We start from the raw sequence: 16,316 nt of genomic DNA on the forward strand, positions 1-16,316 counted from the left end.
GCATGGATTATGTTTGTAATCCCAGTACTTGGGAAGCGGAGACAGGAGGATCAAAGGTTCTTGGCCAGCCTCAGCTACTTAGTGAGGCCTCTGCAACTCAGTGAGACCCTGTTTAAAGGATAAAAAATAGGGCAGGGGGTGTAGCTCGGAAGTGGAATGCCCCTGGGTTCCATCCCCAGAACTGAAAAAAAAAAAAGGATAAACCAGGCATGGTGGCTCATGCTTGTAATCCCAGTACTTGGGAGGCTGAGACAGGAGGATCACAGGTTCACAGCCAGCCTCAGATACTTAGTGAGGCCCTATTTCAAAATAAAGAATAAAGATAGGGCTCAGGTGTAGTGTGGAGGTAGAAAACCTGGGTTCCATTCCTGGTAACACACACACACACACACACACACACACACACACACACACACGATAAAATATCGGGCTGGGGGTGTAACTTAGAGGTAGAATGCCCCTGGGTTCAATCCCCAGTACTGAAAACAAACAAAACGTGGTTTCTAAAATGCTCTTGGGAAATCCATGAGGAAGTGATTGATTTTGTCTGGAAGAGGAGGTGACATTTGGTTTGGGTCCAGGAAGCTGAGTGGGAATTTCCCAGGCTGATAAGAGGCTAAAGCGTCTTCCAGGCTTTCAGGGAAACCTCCTCTGTGGTGCTTATCTCCAGCTTTTCTGTTAATATTGCTTCACTCTCTGTGGCTTGTTAAGTCCTTGAGGTCATGAGCCCATTTGATTTCCCAAAAAGACCAGGTAGCTCATAATTTTGACTTTTTGCTTACTGATTCATTTCATATTTACTAATTTTTTTTATCATACTAGGGGTGGGACCCAGAGGCATTCTACCTCTGAGCTATACCCCCAGCCCTATTTTATTTTTATTTGGAAATGGGATCTCATTAGGCTGATGAGAGTCTCAGTACTTGCTGAGTCTGTCCTTAAGCCTGTGATCCTCCTGTCTCATCCTCCCAGGTACTGGGATTACAAGTGTATACCACCATGCCCAGCTCAGAATTTGCTATTTAATTTTACTGCCATATTAGAAATTATGATCACTGTTTGCCTATCCATCCTCCTACTAAAGGAAATATGAGTGCTTCACCACCTACAATGAGGTTATGTATCAGAAAAACCCATCATAAAAGCCGAGCATTGTGGCGCACACTTGTAATCCCAGTACTTGGGAGGCTGAGAAAGGAGGAACGCAGGTTCACAGCCAGCCTCAGCAACTTGTGAGGTCCTCCACAACTTAGTGAGACCCTGTTTCAAAATAAAGACTAAAGCCAGGCGTGGTGGCGCGCGCTTGTAATCCCAGCGCTTGGGAGGCTGAGACAGGAGGATCACACAGGTTCAAAGCCAGCCTCAGCTACTTAGTGAGGCTCTCAGCAACTTAGTGAGACCCTGTTTCCAAATAAAGTATAAAATAGGTTTGGGAGTGTAGCCTGGAGGTAGAAAAGCCCCTGGGTTCCACTCCCAGTATAAGTAAGTTAATAAAGACTAAAAAATAGGGCTGGGGGTTGTAGCTCAGAGGTAGAATGTCCCTGGGTTCAATCCCCAGTACCGAAAAAAAAAAAAAAAAAAGAGAGAGAGAAAAAGAAAAAGAAAAATGAAAGAAAGGCTTATCCTAAGTTAAAACAAAGTAAGTGGAAAATGTATTTACTAGTCTAGTACAGTGATGCACACCTGTAATTTCAGTATTTGAGAGGCTGAGACAGGAAGATTACAGATTCACGAATAGCCTCAGAAATGTAAGACTAGTAGCAACTTCCAAAGACCCTGTTTCAAAACAAAAAATAAAAGGGGTTGGGGCTGTACATCAGAGGTAGAAGTGCCCTGGGTTCAATTCCCAGTATCCTTTCCACCCAAATGCATTTAGTACCCCTATCCTGTGGAACATTGTAGCTTAGCCTAGCCTACCTTCGCTGTGCTCAGAACACTTGCATAAACCTGAAGTTAGGCTTCTACTGAATAACGCTAGCTTGAGAAATGATTAAAATTCCAAACTTGTCTGAATATGGTGGCACATGCCTATAATCCCAGCACTTGGGAGGCTGAGACCAGAGGATTTGAGGTTCAAGGCAAGCCTTAGCAACTTAGCAGGACCAACTCACTAACAGTCCTCTCTATTTCAAAGTGAAAAAATAAAAAGGGCTGTGGGGAAGCTCAGTGATAGAGTGCCCCTGAGTTCAATTTCAATCCCCAGTATTGGGGGAAAGAGAGAGAGGGGGGAGGGAGGGAGAGAGAGAGAGAAAGGGAAAAATCACTGTCACACCATCCTGAGAGATCGTCTGTGATGCCCAGCCCAGCTGTTGCTGTCCGTCTTTCATTGGCTCTCTCTCTCTGACCACAGCTAATTGAACTAGGGACCAGCATCTGGCTCAAGAGCAGCCCTCCTTGGGTGGTCACGGGGTGATAAGATGAGCAGTTAGTTTTATACCATTCTGTGTTAGGGAATTGGACAACTGAGATGGTTTTCAAAGGAGCTGCTGGTGTAGGAGGCCATGACCTTCAATCAGGGCCATCGTAAGCCAAGCTAAGAGGGTGAGGGAATGGAGAAAATTAGAATAGAAGAAGCTGGTTGCTGTTTGTGAAAGAGAACAGAAGCTAGGCGTGGTGGTATGCACCTGTAAGCCTAGTACTTGGGAGGCTGAGACAGGAGGGTCCCAGATTTGAGACCAGCCTAAGCAATTTACCAAGACCTCATTTAAAAATTGAAAAGGGCCGGGTGTGGTGGAGCACGTTGGTAATCCCAGTAGTTGGGAGGCTAAGACAGGAGGATTATTGTTCGTGGCCAGCCTCAATTATTTAGTGAGGGCCTCTGCAACTTAGCGAGACCCTGTTTCAAAGTAAATAATAGAAATAGGGCTGGGGGTGAAGCTCTGAGGTAGAATGCCCCTGGGTTCCATCCCAAGTACCAAAAAAATAATTAAAAAATTAAATTAAAAAGACTGGGCGGGCCGGGCGTGGTGGCGCACGCTTGTAATCCCTGCGCTTGGGAGGCAGAGACAGGAGGATCGCGCAGGTTCGAAGCCAGCCTTGTGCGCTGGCTTAGGAGACCCTGTTTCCAAATTTAAAAAAGTATAAAAATAGGTCTGGGAGTGTAGCCTGGAAGTAGAAGGGTTTTCAGGAACCCCAGTACCACCGGGAAAAAAAATTGGGGTTTAGCTCAGAGAATGCCCTTGGGTTCAATCCTTATAAGAACAACAACAAAAAGAGTAGAACCATTTTGTAGAAAACAGAAATGCCCAGAGGAGTAGAGCTATGCCTTCAAGAGTCTATTAATCCTATTAGTCTTTTTTTTTGCTGCAGTTTTTGTCCATATATACCTTTATAATTAATATCTCCTTTCTAGGCGTTTTTCCTCTAGAGGTTAAAAAAAAAAAAAGTGGCTCTATTCCCTTAGCCAGCCAAGCCTGACCAGAGCCACAGATCTTTACTGTCAATGACTATTGAGCATTTCATTGTGTGTAGAAACCCTTCCTGATTTATTTATTTATTTATTTACTTATTTATTTATTGGTGGTACTGGGGTTCCTGGAAGCCCTTCTACCTCCGGGCTACACTCCCAGACCTATTTTTACATTTTTATTTGGAAACAGGGTCTCCTAAGCCAGCGCGCGCGGCTAGCTTCGAACCTGCGCGATCCTCCTGTCTCTGCCTCCCAAGCACGGGGATTACAAGCGTGCGCCACCACGCCCGGCGTACCCTTCCTGATTTAAACATCTAGTGAAAGCCGGGTGTGCTGGTGCCTGCCTGTAATCGCGGTACTTGCATCCTAGGAGTTGGGAGGCTCAGACTGGAGGATCACAGGTTTGAGGACAGTTTCAGCGTAGAATCATCAACCTGGCAAGACCCTGTTTCAAAAAATAAATAAATAAAATAGGGCTAAGGGTGTAGCTCAGGGCTTGAGTTCCATCCCTGGTACCAAAAAAGAAGTATCTGCCGGGCGTGGTGGCACACGAATGTAATCCCAGCATTCGGGAGGGTGGGACAGGAGGATTGTGGTTCGTGGAAGCCTCAGCTACTTAGTGAGGCCCTTTGCAACTCAGTGAGCCCCTGTTTCAAAATAAAGAATAAAAAATAGGGCTGGAGGTGTAACTTGGAGGTAGAATGCCCCTGGGTTCCATCCCCAGTACACCACATACACAAAAAAGAAATATCTAGTGATGGATATGTAATTTCTTTGTGTGTGTGTGTGTGTGTGTGTGTGTGTGTGTGTTACTGGGGATGGAACCCAGGGGCATCCTACCTCCCAGTTATACCCCTAGCCCTATTTTTTATTCTTTAAACAGGGGCTCACTGAGTTGTGGAGGGCCTCGCTAAGATGCTGAGGCTGGCTTCGAAGTGATCCTTCTGCCTCAGCCTCCCAAGTAGATATTTAATTTCCAATGACCATTTTTATGACTAATTTGTACACACATCGTCAATAATGCATGGTGGCAGGCACCTGCAGTCCTAGCTATTCAGGATAATGAGACCGGAGGACTTCTTAAGCCCAGGAGTCCCAAAAAAGCCTAGGCAACAGCAAGACTTGGTCTCAAAATAAATAAACGAACAAATAAATATAGCCGGGCATGGTTTGTAATCCCAATACTTGGGAGGGAGGCTGAGACAGGAGGATCACAGATTTGAGGACAGCTTCAGCAAGTAGTGAGTCTCTCAGCAACCTAGTTGACCCTGTTTCCAAATAAGAAGTAAAATCAAGCTGGGGGTATAGCTTGAAGGTAGAATGTTTCTGGGTTCAATGCCTAGTACACAATAAATAAATAAATAAATAAATAAATAGGGCTGGGAGTGTAGCTCAGAGGTACAATGCTCCTGGGTTCAATTCATAGCAACCCCCCCCCCCAATACACACACAAATAAACAAATCCTGTCAGAACTGTGAGGTGCTCTGCCGGGCGCGGTGGTGCACGCTTGTAATCCCAGCATTTGGGAGGCTGAGACAGTAGGATGGTGGTTTGTGGACACCCTCAGCTACTTAGTGAGGCCCTCTGCAACTCAGTGAGACCTTGTTTCAAAATAAAGAATAAAAAATAGGGCTGGGGGTGTAGCTCAGAGGTAGAATGCCCCTGGGTTCCACTCTCAGTACTGAAGAAAGAAAGAAAAAAGGAACTGAGGTGAGTACCAGCTGGGTGTGGGGCACAACATAGAATCCCAGGACTCCTTGGGAGGCTGAGACAGGTTTGAGAGCAGCCTCAGCAGCTTAGCAAGACCCCGGGATCGGGATGTAGCTCAGAGGTAGAATGCTCCTGGGTGCAACAACAGCAAAAAGCTCTAGTCAGGCGTGGCGGCACATGCTGTAATCTCTGTACTTGGGAGGCTGGGACAGGAGGATCACAGGTTCAAGGGTAGTCTCAGCAAGTAGTGAAACTTGCATCAACCTGTCGAGATCCTGTTTCCAAATAAGAAGTAAAAATTGGGCTCAGGTGTAGTTCAAAGGTAGAATGCCTCTGGGTTCAATCCCTAGTAACACACACACACACACACACACACACACGCACGCACGCACGCACGCACACAATTTTTTTGAGGCCTTTTGAATAAGAAAGAGCTGGGTGTGGTGACAGAACCTTGTCATCTCAGTACTTGGGAGGCTGATTCAGGAGGACTGCAGGTTCATAGCCAGTCTCAGCAACTCAGGCACTCCACAATTTAGTGGAGTTTCAAAATAATGAATAAAAAATAGGGCTGGAAGTGTAGCTTGGAGGTATAATGCACCTGGGTTCAATCCTAAATAAACAAATAAGAAATAACTCAAGAGCTTATTAAGTTCATTACAGGGAAAAGACTTTTACATGTTTGGGTCTTCCTCATTAAAATGTTTTTTGGTGTGTGTGTGTGTGTGTGTGTGTGTGTGTGTGTGTGTGCTGGAAATTGAGCCCACGGACATTCTACCTCTAAGCTACCCCCCATCTTATTTAATTTATTTAAATACTAGGGGTGGAACCCAGGGCCTTCTACCACTGGGCTATAGTCCCAGCCCTATTTTATTTATTTATCTATTTATTTATTTATTTATTGGTGGTACTGGGGTTTCTGGAAGCCCTTCTACCTCCGGGATACACTCCCACGGGCTACACTCCCAGACCTATTTTTTACTTTTTTATTTGGAAACAGGATCTCTTAAGCCAGCGAGGCTGGCTCCGAACCACCGCGATCCTCCTGTCCCCGCCTCCCAAGTGCGGGGATTACAAGTAGGCGCCACCACGCCCGGCTATTTTATTTTTTAATTGGAATCAGGGTCTCGCTAAGTTAACGAGACCTCAGTTGCTGAGGCAGAATTTGAACCTGATGTCCTTCAATCTCAGCCTGCCAAGTACTGGGGTTACAGGTGTGCGCCACCACGCCCAGCTATTACAAAGATCTTTAGAAAAAAACCCAAAGTATATATGCAGACCTTAAAAGCCAAGGAATATAAAATGAAATTAAGGGTTCAGCTGGGAATGATTTGTGGGATTTCTGACAATAGTCAGAGGACGAGGCAAGGCGTTTTAAGCCCAGGATGTGGCCAGGAGGACTCGTGACACCAGCTGGTACAATGGGAAGAGCAGCACTGAAGGTCCAGCTCCGGGGAATGTGCTTGGTGGAGACATCGACCTAAAGTGGTTTTAGGAGCTCTGGTGTAGCTCAGTAAGGAGGGAGCCTGCTCACCTAGCAGGCAGCCAGACTCTGGGTTGGCTCCCAGCACTGAGAAAAGAAGTTTAAAGGCAGAGTTAACTATTGGAAGTGGCTAGATCAGAAGCCCTAAGTTAGATTGTAAAGGAGCTTATTTGGCATGCTGAGGAACTTGGATCATATCGTGGAGGGAGTAATCGGCAGAAACAGATACGAAGACGAACACATTGCATTCACATGTTGGCAAGAACACTCTGGTAACTGCGCGGGTCTGGTTGGCAGCAGGGAGATTAGAGATGATGATCATCTAAACAGTATAATCACAGGGGGGATGGAGAAAAAGCTAGACACTTTAGAAATAGCACTTGTTAGATGTAGGGCGTGAAGCGAGGAACCTGGGGTGTCCCGCTGGGAACTGACCACTTCCGTTCATAGAGAATACAGAGAAGCAGGGTCGGGGTTTGACACATGGAATTGGAAGTGTCTGCTGGCTGCACGGGTAAAGGTGCTCATCAGACAGACAGCTGTTGACAACTGTCTGATGAGCGCAGTTGTCTGATGAGCTACTGAGAACGGGCCAATGAAAAAGAAAAGCTGAGTACGGAATTTTATCGAATATAGATACTTTGGGGAGGTCACAAAACACAGGGGGAAGAAGTATCCCCAAATGGGGTGGAGTTCCCTGCAAAAGAACTTATACAGAACGGCATGGGATCTAGAGGAAGTGTGGATAAACACGGTTCTGCTCCAGCATCGAAGGAAGGTCTCAGATATTTGAGAAAGACGGATAGTTCTACTCCGGCGACTGTTGCAAATCTGGGCGAGGACTCAGGGAGATTGACAGACAGCAGAGAAGTCCTTGGGGCGGCCTGGGCTCTGCGCGGGTTCACCTGCCGGCGGCGGAAGGGAGGCGGCCCCAGGCTGAGATTGGAGCCGCCTACCGCGGGGCCTCGGCGTCAGAGATGCTGCTGGGGCGGCGGCCGCGGGGGCGGGGCTTCGGGCCGGGCTGGCCCCGCCCCCTGCCGCCCGCGCGCCGGGCGGCAGCGCGCCGAGGGGCGGGGCCAGGAGCGGGGCGGGGCGGGGCAGGCCACGCCCTCTTCCGCCCGCTCCGGGCGGGGTCGCGGGGCGGAGCCTCAGGTCCCCGGACAGCCCGCGCACTCGACGGGAGCTGCAGCCGCCGCCGCCCGCGTCTTCACGGTCTCACCGCTTCCCCAGCAGGGACCCGGGCTCGGCCGCCATGTCCGCCGCCGACGAGGTTGACGGGCCGGGTGTGGCCCGGCCGCACTATGGCTGTGAGTGCGGGGCTGCGCGGCGGGCGCGGCGTTCCCGGGCTCCGCGGGCGGGTGGGGCTGGCCGGCGGCCCGCGGACCCGGAAGAGCCGGCCGGGCACCGGGGGTGCGGCGCGGGCCCGAGCCCCCGCCCGGCCCTCCCCCAGCCCGCGGGTGAGCTGGCCGGTGCGGCGGCGGCAGCTCGGCAGGGCGTGTCCCGGCCCGGGCCCCGCGCGGCCGGGGAGGTGCCGCCCGCGGTGATCCTGCGGTAGACCCCGCCACACCTGCCGGGCGTGGGCCCCGAAAGTCACTTCGGCTTCCCCAGGCTTAGTTCCCTCGACAGGATTTCAAAAGTTAAAAAAAAAAAAAAAGCCACCTCAAACTTCGGACTTCCTCATTTCGGAGGCGGTCCCTAGGACATCAGTGAACAGCAGGGGGGATGGATAGTTGTCGCTGCCTATCGGGGTGTCCTTGGGGGATGCTCAGGGTTTCGATTCTGTTTTATTTTTAGGGAATAATGTTCGTCGCTGCCTATCGGGGTGTCCTTGGGGGATGCTCAGGGTTTCGATTCTATTTTATTTTCAGGGAATAATGTTCTTATGTGAAAGGGAATTTTATGTACTAACATGTGGTGCCACGTTTGTGAAATTAGGAATAAGACCAGGCCCTGCCTTCAAATAATTTTTTAAGCAGAGAGACAGGTGTACAAGCTAATAGTAAAGCTCAGTAGAGATAAGGGATTGGAGAACTAACAGGGATGGAGTAACGTGGATGAGGAGAAAGGGTGTGAGGAAGCTGGGTGGACACAGATGGTGACACTGAACCGAGCCTTGAGGGATATGTGTAGAGAAGTTGAACACGGTTCTGGGGGGCAAGAGACAGCTTGAAGGAAGAGCTTAAACCGAAGAGTACAAGGACACTGTGTGTTGGGAACTGAGTGATGGATGGAAGGGCAAGAGAGAAGGGGAAAGAAAGCATTCTCAAGAAACCTGAAAAGCTGGGCGTGGTGGTGCATGCTTGTAATCCCAGCATTTGGGAGGCTGAGACAGGAAGATTGGTTCACCGACAGACAGCCTCAGCTACTACTTAGTGAGACCCTTTACAACTCTGTGAGACCCTGTTTCAAAATGAAGAATAAAAAAAAAAGTCAGGGCTGGGGGTGTAGCTCAGAGGTTGAATGCCCCCCTGGGTTCCATCCCCAGTACTGCCAAAAGAAAAAAGAAAAAAGAAAGAAAGAAAGAAAAAAAAAAAAGAAACCTTGGAAACACTATGACTGCTTTCCCAAGGAGTTACAAGGTTTTTGTTTTGTTTTGTTTTGTTTTGTTTTTTAAGCCTTGGCCTCTAGTGAAGGAGGCTTTGCCTCAAGGTTTTAACTGCTGTCTTCATTTGAATCCTGGCCCCTCCAGTTATTAACCCTTGGGCTGGGCTCACCAATTTCCTCTTCTGTAAAATAGGAGTAATAATCACAGGATTGTTGTGGCATTCGGTGAGAGAACACATGTAAAATGCTTGGCATAATTGCTACCATTCAGCAGCACTGCTGGCTTTGGTTATTAATAAAAGAGGGGAAAACATGATTGGATCTGTATTTAGAAAGAGTTTTTGACAGACAAGGACATGTGTAGGCCCAAATCTTGTCAGTATTTTTCCAAGTTACAATAAAATTTACTACATATTACCATACATTTTAATAAAGGGCAAAATGAGTGTATTTGAAACCTGTTAGGCCTAGACCTATTTTATTTTTATTTTGAAACAGGGTCTCACTAAGTTGCTGAGGACCTTGCTAAGTTGCTGAGGCTGGCCATTAACTGGTATTACAAGCATGTGCAACCTCCACCCCCACGCCCTCTTTTTAATGGTGGCACACATTTGTAATCTGTACTTTTGGGAGGCTGAGATAGGAGGATTGCAGGTTTGAGGACAACCTAAAAAAAAACACAAAGAAAAAAATGTGATATTGGGATTAAACCCAGGACCTTAGGCACTGAGTTACATCTCAGCGTGTGTGTGTGTGTGTGTGTGTGTGTGTGTGTGTGTGTGTGTAGAGAGAGAGAGAGAGAGAGAGAGAGAGAGACAGAGACAGAGACAGAGACAGAAACAGAGAGACAGACAGACAGACAGGGGATTGAACCTAGGGCTATTCTACCTTTGGGCAAAACCCCCAGTCCCATTATATATTTTTTATTTGATGCAGGGTCTTACTAAGTTGTGGCTGGCCATGAACCTGTAATCCTCTTGCCTCAACCTCCCAAGTATAGGCCTGTGCCACTGTGCCTGGCTCATTCCCAGCCTTTTTTTTTTTTTTTGGTATTGGAATTGAACCCATAGGCATTCTACCTCTGAGCTACACCCCCAGCCCTATTTTATTTTTCATTTTGAAACAGGTTCTCACTGAATTTCCGAGGTTGGCTGCCAGCCTGTGATCTTCCTGTTTCAGCCACCAAGTACCTGGCTATCCTCAGCCTTTTTAAAATTTATTTATTTATTTATTTATTTATTTATTTATTTATTTATTTATTTATTTATTTATTGGTGGTACTGGGGTTCCTGGAAGCCCATCTACCTCCAGGCTACACTCCCAGACCTATTTTTACATTGTTATTTGGAAACAAGGTCTCCTAAGCCAGCGCACGGCTGGCTTCGAACCTGCACGATCCTCCTGTCTCTGCCTCCCAAGCGCGGGGATTACAAGCGTGTGCCACCACGCCCGGCTAAATTTTATTTTGAAACAGAATCTTCTTAAGTTTACTTGACTGGCCTCAAACTTCTATTCCTCCCGCCTCAGCTTCTTGAGTAGCTGGGACTACAGGCATGAGCCATCATGCTCAGTTCTCATAGGTCTCTTTTAGGACTATTCACACATCTACCAGTTACCTTGACCTTCTAAGTGACTAGCAGGAATTCATGGCTATGGCATTCTTTTGTTACCAAGGAAGGTTACAGATCCTGGTACTTATATTCTTCCTTTCATGTTTTAGCTGTCCTGGATAATGAAAGACTCACTGCAGAGGAGATGGATGAGAGGAGACGTCAGAATGTGGCTTATGAGTACCTGTGCCATTTGGAAGAAGCAAAGAGGTAAAGATGGGCTGGCAGAAGAAAGAGTTGGGAGAAGGGACTTGATAGGGTGTGAACACAGATAAAGATTGCTCTGTTTGCGGTATGTGCGACTGTGGGAGGTTGGTAGTTGTGGGAATAAGTATAGGTAGGGTGTTTATTCATGGAAGCAAGTAGCCTTAATGGTAGTTTATTATGAAGCACTGATGAGCATTTGTGTATACTGAACATTTTCCAGATTTGTGCTGTTTAGTTTTATGTTCATGGTGCCTGTTCATGCTGGCACTGCCAGCTATCTGGGAGAAAGAGTGTTGGTAAGGCTTGAAGTTCTTGGTCTTACTGTTTTACTGATTGTTCTCTAGTTTTTATATATATATGAATTGAGTCTCCTCCCTTCTCGATTTGTGGAGTGGGTACTCACTTTAGGAGGCTTCCAAGGGTAGTGCTGTGGGCACAGGTTTATCTGTCTGGCAGGCTTCAGAGATGGTTTATCAATGGTAGCATCCTCTGCATTTTTTTTTGTGTGTGTGAAGTGAATGTGCAGCTGTTGTTTTCATTTTTCAGATGCCCCAAGATTTTGTTGCTTTAATTTTAGGGTGTCAGTTTGCTATCAATAAATTCATTCTGGTGCTTATGTTCCTTTGCAAAGTCCCAGGGTAGACAGATGTAATTATAGATCATGTATTCTATAAGAGAGCTTTGGTGGAAAAGCCTAGTGAGGAATAATGAAAAGTATTTGTTTCAAAATAAGGAATAAAAAATAGGGCTGATGGTACAGCCCAGAGGTAGAATGCCCCTGGGTTCAATCCCCAGTACTGGGGGGGAAAAAAAAAAAGAAAGGTATTTGTCATAAAAATTTAATAAAAATCAAGGATATTTTAAATTTTAATTTATTATTATTATTATTATTATTATTATTATCATCATCATTACTACTATTATTTTGGTGGCACTGGGGGTGGAACTCAGGGGCTTTCTACCTCTGGGCTATACTCCCAGACCTATATATTATACTTTATTTGGAAACAGAGTCTTACTAAGTTGCAGAGAGCCTCACTAAGTAGCTGGGGCTGGCTTCGAACCTGTGCGATCCTCCTGTCTCAGCCTCCTTTTGCTCAAGGATGCTCTAAAGGTGCTATTAAGCCAGGCATGGTGGCTCACATTTGTAATCCTAGTACTTGGGAGGCCGAGACTGGAGCGTCGCAGGTTTTCAGAGGGCCTCAGCTACTTAGACCCTCCACAACTGAGTGACACCCTGTTTGAAAATAAAGTACGAAAAATAGGGCTAGAGGTGGAGTTCAGAGGTCGAATGCCCCTGGGTTCAATTCTTAGTACTGCAAAAACCCCCACCAAACAACAATAGTAAATGGTGCTAACAAACAAGAGTGTTGATGTTTGTTTGTTTTGCTAATTCTAATTTTTTTTTTTTTATGACACTGGGGAATAAACCCAGCACCTCATACATGCTAGGCAAGCACTCTGCCACTGAGAGCTACATCCCTAGGCCTCCCCCCTTTTTGTGGTACTGGAAATCAAACCCAGACACATTTTACCTCTGAGATAAACTCCCAGACCTACTTTATATCTTATTTGGAAACAGGATCTCACTAAGTTGCTAAGAGCCTCACTAAGCTGAGAGCTTTCAAACCTACAATTCTACTGTCTCAGCCTCCCGAGTACTGGGATTACAAGCGTGCGCCATCACACCCGGCTCATGTCCTTTTTACAGAGGGTGTCTTGGTTGACATCTTCCTTCTCCCAATACCACCAGTAATCTAGTTCAGTTTCTAATCTCCTTCCTCTTTCCTTCCCTCCCTTCCACTGAGGATTGAGCCCAGGGTCATTTTACCTCTGAACTATACTACCAGCCCTATTTTAATAAAGGATCTCGCTGCCGGGCATGGTGGCACACGCTTGTAATCTCAGCATTTGGGAGGCTGAGACAGGAGGATTGTGCAGGTTTGAAGCCACCCTCAGCTATTTATTGAGGCCCTTTGCAACTCAGTGAAACCTTGTTTCAAAATAAAGAATAAAAAATAGGGGTGGAGGTAGAATGCCCCTGGGTTCCATCCCCAGTACCGGAAGAAAAAAAAAGGGTCTTACTGAGTTGTGGAGGGGTTCACTAAGATGCTGAGGCTGGCTGCCAACCTGCAATGCTCCTGTTTTAGCCTCCCAAGTACTGGGATTATATATGTGTGAGCCACCCAGCTTGGCCTGAAACAGGGTTTTGCTAGGTTACTGTACTGGTGATTGATCCTAGGGGCATTCTATCTCTGCGCTATTCTTCTAGCCACTGCCACTGCCTCCTCTGCTGCCGCCTCCCCCACCTCCTTCTCCTCCTCGTCCTCCTTCTTCTTTATTTATTTAGTTTTTGTGGTACTAGGGATAGAACCCAGGGGCATTATACCTCCAAACTACACCCCCAGCCCTATTTTTTATTCTTTATTTTTGAAACAGGGTTTCACTGAGTTGCAAAGGACCTAAGAGTTGAGGCTGGCTGCGAACCTGGATCCTCCTGTCTCAGCCTCCTGAATGCTGGGATTACAAGTGTGTGCGCCACCACGCCCGGCTTTATTCTTTATTTTGAAACGGGCTCAGTCAGTTGTAGAGGGCCTTACTAAATAGATGAGGCCATGATCCTCCTGTCTCAGCTTCCCCTGTACTGGGATTACATACATGCATGTGCCACCACGTCTGACTCCAACCATTTCGTTTTTTTCTTTTAAATAGTTTTTTAATTGTAATTTTAATTAATTAATTTATTTATTTGTGGTACTGGAAGTGGATCCCAGAAGCTTTCTACATCTGGGCTATCCCAGACCTATTTTGTATTTTTTGTTTAGAAACAGGGTCTCACTAAATTGCTGAGAGCCTCACTCAGTAGCTGAGGCTGGCTTTGAACTTGTGCGATCCTCCTGTCTCGGCCTCCCAAGTGGGATTATAAGGGTGTGCCACCACGCCCGGCTCAACCATCTTGTTTTAATGAAAAAAGTGAGGCCTGGGTTTACTTGTAGTGTCTTTTTTATTTTTTTTTAATTATTATTATTATTATTATTATTATTATTATTATTATTATTATTAGTGGTACTGGGGTTCCTGGAAACTCTTCTACCTCTGGGCTCCACTCCCAGACCTATTTTTATACTTTTTTTATTTGGAAACAGGGTCTCTTAAGCCAGCATGACTGGCTTTGAACCTGCAGGATCCTTCTGTCTCCGCCTCCAAAGCGCACTGGGATTACAAGCGTGCGCCACCACACCTGGCATTTGTAGTGTTTTGATTAGGGAATAATTTCCATAATTTTTTTCACTGGTTTTTTAGGTGTGTGGTGTGTACATTAGAAACACCTGGAGAATTATTTATTTATTTATTTATTTATTTATTTATTTATTTGCTGGTCTGGGGATGAACCCAGGGGCATTCGACCTCCGAGCTTACACCCCCACCCTATATTTTACTCTTCTTTCTTCCTTCCTTTTCTTCCTTCCTTCCTTCCTTCCTTCCTTCCTTTCTTTCTTTCTTGGATGAAACCCAGGGGCATTCAACCTTCAAGCTACACCCCCTGCCCTATGTTTTATTCTTTATTTTGAAACCAGGTCTCACTGAGTTGCAGAGGGCCTCACTAAGTAGCTGAGGCTGTCGTGAACCTCAATCCTCCGATCCTCCGGTCTCAGCCTCCTGAATGCTGGGATTACAAGCCTGGGCCACCACACCCAGCTTTATTCTTTATTTTGAAACTAAGTTACCGAAGGCCTCACTAAGTAGCTGAGGCTGTCTGCTAACCACATCCTTGGGTCTCAGCCTCTTGAATGCTGGTATTACAAGCGAGCAAGCAAGCACTACCAGTGAGCACTACCAGGCTTGGCTTACCTGGAGAACTATATAAGAAGCATGTATCTGAGCAGGCTGTGATGGCACACACTTGTAAACCCAGTTATTGGGAGGCTGAGACATGAGGATCGCAGGTTCAAGGCCAGCCTCACCTACATAGGCCCTCCACAACTTAGTGGGACCCTGTTTTAAAATAAAGAATAAATAGGGCTGGGGGTGTAGCTCAGAGGTGGAATGCCCTGGGTTCATTTCCTAGTACTCCAAACAAAATAAAACATGTATCTGGGCTTTACCACAGAGATTCTGATTCAGCAGGTTCGTGCTGGAGGATCCATACTCCTGTGTATTCATTGTTATTTTTCAGTGCTGGTGATTGAACCCAGGGCCTTATACAGGCGAGGCAGGCATGTTCTTTCACTGAATTAAATCCCCAGCTCCATACTTATGTATTTGAAATGCTCCTATGGGCCCCATCTTCTCCAGCGAGAGAAGGAAATAAAACATTTTTTACAGCTGAGCGGAGTGTGCTTGTCATCCCAGCTACGTGGTAGGCTGAGGCAGAAGGTTGTGATCGATGCTCACTTCATTACGTTGCTCAGGCTAGCCTCCATCTATCAGTCCTCCTTCCTCAGCCTCCCAAGTCATGTGTCACTGTGTTTGGCTGTATTGCTTTAAAATCTGTCTAGAGGCCATTGTCTCCTGGGCATTTTTCAGTGGGCTGCTTTTGCATGTTTGGACTGGGGCAGTGGAGACGTATACGGGAGGGTGTAATACTTGCATCTTGCCCCAGCACACTGCTCATTAGCACTCACTGGCACTGTGGAAATGTGGCTGACTTATTTTATGGAGGCAGCCATATAAAATCTGGATGTGGAGCCGGGCGTGGTGGCCACGCTTGTAATCCCAGTGCTTGGGAGGCTGAGACAGGAGGATCGCGCAGGTTCAAAGCTGGCCTCAGCTACTTAGGCTCTCAGCAACTTGGTGAGAGCCTTTTTCCTAATAAAATATAAAATAGGTCTGGGAGTATAGCCTGGAGGTAGAAAGCCCCTGGTTTCCACCCCCAGTACCCCCCCCCCCACACACACAATCTGGTTGTGGTGATTTTTGTTTAAGTTTTGATTGGAAAATCAACTTTGAGCCGGGCATGGTGGCGCACGCTTGTAATCCCAGCATTTGGGAGGCTGAGACCTGAGGATCACAGTTTGCAGACAGCCTCAGTTACTTAGTAAGGCCCTCTGCAACTCAGTGAGACCCGGTTTCAAAATAAAGAATAAAAATAGGGCAGAGGGTGTAGCTCGGAGGTTGAATGCCCCTGGGTTCCATCTTGACCCGCAAAAAAAAAAAAAAAAAAAAAGGAAAATCAACTTTGTAAGCCCCCTGTTTAGATTTTATAACTAGAGAAGACTTAAGAAGACTAAGCTGGGTATGGTGGCACACCCCTGTAATCCCAGTACTTGGAAGGCTGAGCAGGAGGATCACAGGTTTTGAGGCCAGCCTTAACAAGATCCTGTTTCAAAAATAGAAAATAAAGTGGGCTGG

At 46.6% G+C, this 16,316-nt stretch overlaps 1 protein-coding gene across 1 annotated transcript in view; it reads left to right on the forward strand.

Annotated features, from left to right (window-relative positions):
- Positions 1-7,855: 7,855 nt before the first annotated feature.
- Positions 7,856-16,316, forward strand: part of IQGAP1 (IQ motif containing GTPase activating protein 1) — a gene marked incomplete at both ends in the record, with an annotated part of 127,793 nt that continues 119,332 nt past the window's right edge. The window contains 2 exons of the mRNA XM_080691744.1: positions 7,856-7,910; positions 10,868-10,967. Of these exons, the coding sequence (XP_080547870.1) occupies positions 7,856-7,910; positions 10,868-10,967 (155 nt within the window). The remainder of the gene's footprint in view (positions 7,911-10,867; positions 10,968-16,316) is intronic.

This window comes from Muscardinus avellanarius, assembly GCF_963383645.1.
Source record: "Muscardinus avellanarius genome assembly, chromosome: 3".
NCBI classification, from domain to species: domain Eukaryota; kingdom Metazoa; phylum Chordata; class Mammalia; order Rodentia; family Gliridae; genus Muscardinus; species Muscardinus avellanarius.